This window comes from Oncorhynchus kisutch, linkage group LG15, assembly GCF_002021735.2.
Source record: "Oncorhynchus kisutch isolate 150728-3 linkage group LG15, Okis_V2, whole genome shotgun sequence".
NCBI lineage: Eukaryota > Metazoa > Chordata > Actinopteri > Salmoniformes > Salmonidae > Oncorhynchus > Oncorhynchus kisutch.
In genome coordinates this window covers 43,338,253-43,344,252 of record NC_034188.2, presented here as the reverse complement: position 1 = coordinate 43,344,252, position 6,000 = coordinate 43,338,253, and the positions used below count along the sequence as shown (strand labels likewise).

Genomic DNA, 6,000 nt, shown 5'->3' with positions numbered 1-6,000 from the left:
ATGTTAATCTCTAGGAGACAGAATGCATCTCCTTCTTGAGCGGTATGACGGCTGCGTGGTCCCATGATGTTTATAATTGAGACCATTGTTTGTACAGATGAACGTGGTACCTTCAGGCATTTGGAAATTGCTCCCAAGGAACCAGACTTCTGGAGGTCTACAATCTTTTTTCTGAGGTCTTTTCCCATGATCTCAAGCAAAGAGGCACTGAGTTTGAAGGTATGCCTTGAAATACATCCACAGGTACACCGCCAATTGACTCAAATGATGTCAATTATCCTGTCAGAAGCTTCTAAAGCCATGACATACTTTTCTGGAATTTTCCATGCTGTTTTAAGGCACAGTCAACTTAGTGTATGTAAACTTCTGACCCACTGGAATTGTGATACAGTGAATTACAAGTGAAATAATCTGTCTGTAAACAACTGTTAACAAAAATGACATGTGTCATGTCCTAACCGACTTGCCAAAACTATAGTTTGTTAACAAGAAATTTGTGGAGTGGTTGAAAAAGGAGTTTTAATGACTCCAACCTAAGTTTATTTAAACTTACGACATCAACTGTACATAGACATTCAACACTGGTCACTTTCATAATGTTTACATAATGTTTTACCACTGTGTCTGTACTGTATTCTAGTCATGGCTCATCCTACTGTACACACCTTTTCTATTCATATTCTGCCCACAATGTCTGTACAGTACACACCATTCACATACATATTTATATTCTAGACATTGCTCATTCTGATATCTCTTAATTTCTTGTTCGTTTTTTTGTCTTCTTTTGAATTTTGTGTATTGCTGTGTTGTTGGAGCTTATTATTATTATTATTATTATTATTTAACTAGGCACGCCAGTTAAGAACAAATTCTTATTTACAATGACGGACTACCCCCAACAAAACTGGACGACCCTGGGCCAATTGTGCACCGCCCTATGGGACTCCCAATCACAGCCGGATGTGATGCAGCCTGGATTTCAACCACTGAGATGCAGTGCCTTAGACCGCTACACCACTCGGGAGCCCCAGTGATAGAAACATAAGCATTTCGCTGCAGCTCTGAAATGCAAAACTTTGTACACAACAAGTTGATTTGTTCCCCTATTTAAATGTACATGCATTTCCAATACATTTGAACTCATCTCAAAGTAACGGCCACACAACCATTCAATTTGCTTCCATCATGTGTGTACTCTGTTGTAAATCAATAACTGGATGATTCAGAATGGCACATCAATAGATGTCTGTGGGAAAATGGCACCTGCAGTCTGTGGCCTGTGGAGGACAGTTTTCTGCTCCAGTAACTGTATTCCTGTAAGGCAGACAATGCATGATGGCGATACTTTAAAATTTCCTGTCATGGGACAAAATAAGTCTGACTGTCATCAGACTTTTAAATATTAAATATCTCATGTGATTATGTATTCAAACATGCAAATCCAGCTATAGTTGTGATCCCAAATGAGGTTAAAACATGTTTAGTTAGTGGAGTAGAGTTTGATTTCTATTGGATCAGTCTAAAATATTTTATAGTTTTCCTCCATTTGTAGTTTAGCTATATCAAATATAAGCAACCTATTGTGTTCGGTTCGCGGTTTCGCGCTATCAGTCTCTCACAAACATGCCACGATGAACAGAAACGTACACGAACGCTTGCTGGATTTCCTTATGTCCGCTGCGAGCCTTGTATGATTTAAACCCTATCCAGTCGCTGTGAAATCAGTCTGACCTCTCAATTTCAACAATAGTCTCCTCCTGGTTGACGCCAGCAACCGCGACCCCTCGAGTGATCGCTGATGTGACCAATGGCTGACGGAATCCTTGCTTCCTCACATGGCCCGTGGGCGAATCGGAATGTTCGGTGAGCAGAACTACAGTGGGCCTGGCTCTCACGTTTGGTTGAAATGGTAAGCTTGGGATGATGATATTTTGTGAGTTGTCTTTGACAGATTTATTTAATTGCTACATTGTTTACATATTTTAAGCGACTGCAGCAAGTCAATTAAGTTTATTGGAGCTAATCAGGTCAAATAAAATGTATTTGCTCCCCGTTTTGTAAGGCATTTCTAAAGTAAGCGCTTAGGCAGCAACGGTGGTTTTCCTATCCTATAAAATGTTTGATATTTCAAATACATTTCATTAATATTTTGGATTTGTTGGCAGTAATGTTGCATGTTTACAATGTGTCTTGACAGTGTAAACTATTCATTTAATCATGGTAACACTGCTACATTTGTATTAGGTTGTTACATTGTTAATATCCATGCTACATAGTCAGCTACTAAGTTTGTTTTGTGTAACAGTAATGCATTTATTTAACTGTATTCCACGCAAGTAAATGGCAACATCTTGTTTCTTCTTAAAACAAACCGTTGACTGGCTGTTTTTAACACATTGCTGTACGGTATTACGATGTACGCTATTCACAGCAAAGGTACCTGCATAATAAGTAGGTTATTCCTGAAAGCAGGTGTCAACATGGAGCGGTACAGTGATTTTAGATAAACATTTGTGCACCACAAGTGAGAACGATTGCCATTGACATTCTAAAATATATAATTTGTTCTTTTTGCGCCAGATTTCTCTGCGGTTTGGACTGAGACCGTTGCTACTGTGATAAAGGGACATCTGGATGGATACAGGGCTACCCTGCCACACCTTTCTTCGTCAAGCAAAAGTGTTTTACTTCTCAGCTGGATACAATTATAAGAACAAACGGACCGTACTTTGGAATACTTTTACCAACATTTTTATTTGAAGCCAACTTGAATGGCATGGGTTTTGAGGAAACCTAACTCTGGTATTTTTGAAAGTGTTCAGAAGAGTGGTGGAGTTTACTTTTGAGGAGTCTTCTGAAGTCTGTACAGGAACTAAATCTCAAAATGGATCAAGCAAGTGGTGGAGAGGATCCTAATAAACCTAATAAAAAGAAAGAAAAAGAGGATGAAAGTAAAAACAAAAAACTGGTAGGTATTTTCTGAGTTTTCTGAGCCAACTTCCTTTGAAAAGTTAACCTGAACTGTGTCCTGTTATTTGACATTCAAGGGTTAACTGATATACAGACTTCCCATTGCAATATAATGTCATTTTAACCAAGTTACGTAAATTGTTAGATAGTTTTCGCATGCAAGTTATGAGTGAATCAGTTTTACAAATAAGTTTGGGTGTTGAAAGCCATGCAAAGGAATTTATGCGCATGCCCCATTTACTGTTTTGCATTAGACCTTTTTAATCAGTCAATCACCTCAATTGTATGCCCGTGTGTTAAGTCAATCCAAGTCAATCCATCACAACAGTTTATGAACCAACCCCACTGCTCACGCTAGTAACCCTGGGGAGTTGACTACATCACATGTCATGCACTGCGTCCTTGTGGCGCAAGACACGCTTAAAAATATCTATTGATGGGCTGTCAGCCCCAAATGGGAATCGTATTACTATTTAATGTAATAGTCATATTTTAGCCTAGATGGCTGCTCGTATTTCACTTAAGTTACTTTTGAAAACCCTATGCTTTTTGATCTGTCTTTCCTACAAGTACCAGGTGAGGCCTTCGATATGGTCTCCATTACAGTTGATAGTTTGAACATCAAAGCATTCATGTTGCAGAGATGGTTTAAGTGGAAAGGTCAGCAACTTGCTGACCATGAGGGCAGAACAAGTCCTTGTGGTTTGCAGAGCAGTCTTTTGTGCTGTGCATGAGTGTCAGCATTATAGATAAAACCTGAACCAAACTAAACGGTATTAATAGCACTATGACATGAACAACCACCAAGCAACAGTGCATAGGCTAGGCAGCTAAGTTACTTGTTGATAATAACTGATAGCTTGTATCTAACAGACTTTATTTCATTCTTCAATTCAGCTTTGGAGTCTCCCTATCGGCCTAGTCTGATAGTGTCTAGCGTTGTTTAGTTACCCCCACATTGGTTGATATACACTCAGTGTCCAGTTTATTAGGTACACCCGTTTAGTACTGGGTTGGACACCCCTTTTTCTCCAGAACAGCCTGAATTCTTTGGGGCATGGAAACATTGCTCAATTGGTACCAAGGGACCTAACGTGTGCCAGGAAAACATTCCCCACACCATTACAGGAACCAGGATTCATCGGACCATGCAATGTTTTTCCACTCCTCAATTTCCCAGTGTTGTTGATTGGGGGCCCACTGGAGCTGCTTCTTTTTTGTTTTTAGCTGGTAGGAGTGGGACCCGGTGTGGTCGTCTGTGCATTCCGAGATGCCGTTCTGCACACCACTGTTGTACTGCGCCGTTATTTACCTGTTTGCCATTCTCCTTCGACCTCTCATCAACTAACTGTTTTTCATAGTTTTTCAATTAGTCAATTCGTTTTTCAATTAGTCACCAGTGTATGTAGGACAATCTCAGGATTTTTTTTAAGGTGGACTCTTCCCATGTCTTAATTACAACACTGAAGGGATGTGGTCTCTCTTCAGTGTGGTCATCATAATAACCGCTCCACTCACCCTGTGGGAAACTAAAACTGGTTGGAAAGATGGGCTGTAAAAGAAGCAGGTTTCAAACAGCGGCAGAAACGCAAGGGGAGGGAAAGTGGAAATTCTACATGAGAACACAGCCGCATATTTGCCTCTGCCGCTTGAATCGAAAAAAGTTTAACTTTTGCCACTTGCCGCCACAGGGCTTTCTGTGCCACCAGAGTTGTCAATCAACTGCGGTACAGTGGACTGTTCTTGCCCTGCTGTTTGTAAGCTCCTTGAGCAAAAGTCAAAGAAGGCAAAGTTGCCTCCTGTGCTCAACCAGGATGTAGGCATACAGTTGAGCTGATCACATGTCTTGACACTGTTACATTTCCTGTCACTGACTTACTATAGTGTAACCTGGGAAGGGTTCCTGTACAAGGCCAGCATGTTAAGTAGTTAAGTCTAGTATGACAGCGAGTTCATTCAGTTAATCTGTGGATCAAGAGAGATGATGAGTTATCCAGGACAATGCCCTAACCTTGGCCACCACTAAGGTAAAGAAGATTATCCGTTTAGCCTAAAATTAAAGAGCAGGATGGCTATCTGGCCGACTTTATGACTTTTGTTTACCAAATATGCCTTCCAATTTTTACTCAACTATGTCCTGACTGCGATGGGCAGGACTCTTCTGTCTTGAGCAGTAGGGCTGTTGTGACTGGGAGAATCTGCCCATTGGTGAGCTGCTCCATTCGGCTTATGCAATTGGAAACCTCTCGTTGCCTCAAGTTAAGACTAGACCAGAGGAGCAGCCACACAGAGCTCTGTGTATAATAAATAAATAAATAAATAAATAAATAGCTAGTTACATATCGGGATATTATTTTTGATGATATTATTGTATTGCATCGCTTTGACAATATTGCAATATTCTTTTTGCGCTAGTTGGCTGTACCTGTACCAAAACTCCCATATTTTTTCTTCATAGCGAGTTTTCTCCTCCTTAAAAAAAAATATGGTGCCAATTTGTTTTCAGCACTTTTTTTGTTTTATCATTGCTCTCTCTTGTCCCTCTGCTGGTGAGCAATATGTTCGAATCATCGAATCGCAATAAAATCACAGTATCAAATCGCAATACATATCGTATTGGCACCTAAGTATTGTGATATTGTATCGCAAGGTCTCTAGCAATTCCCAGCCCAAGAATGACTGTGATGAGAAGTACTAACAAAACAAATAAATAATTCCTCTAGCTCTTGGGTTGCAGGCAGTGGGGAGGGAATGGGAATGGGGTGCAATGCTGGAGGCACAAAACTTGTAATCTCTGGTATGTGTTCCAGCAGGGTTAACTAATGTAAATAGAATGGCTGTGATTTCTAGCCAGCAGAAAACCCCTGTGTTTTGTAGACTGTAATGACATAGTAGGACTAGAACCCCCATGGTCTCCCAAGAGGGTGCAGTTCATGTGGTATTTAAATGTTGTGGAAATGTAGAGCGTTACAACAACACCATGTAACTCTTAAATGTCCTCCAGTCGCCCAGCCACTGCCTTCCATT

The 6,000-nt window shown here is 40.4% G+C and overlaps 1 protein-coding gene across 6 annotated transcripts in view; it reads left to right on the top strand.

Annotated features, from left to right (window-relative positions):
- Positions 1 to 1,817: 1,817 nt before the first annotated feature.
- The window catches only part of LOC109904740 (protein diaphanous homolog 2), a 624,432-nt gene continuing 620,249 nt past the window's right edge, over positions 1,818 to 6,000 (top strand). For 3 of the 6 annotated variants that reach the window (XM_031790311.1, XM_031790310.1, XM_031790307.1), the window contains exons 1-2: positions 1,818 to 1,912; positions 2,584 to 2,971. In XM_031790311.1, coding sequence (XP_031646171.1) covers positions 2,888 to 2,971 — 84 coding nt within the window. In that variant the 5' untranslated portion in view covers positions 1,818 to 1,912; positions 2,584 to 2,887. Of the gene's footprint in view, positions 2,077 to 2,582; positions 2,972 to 6,000 lie in introns of those variants that run through there. The other 3 variants (XM_031790308.1, XM_031790309.1, XM_031790312.1) reach the window with 3 other exon arrangements.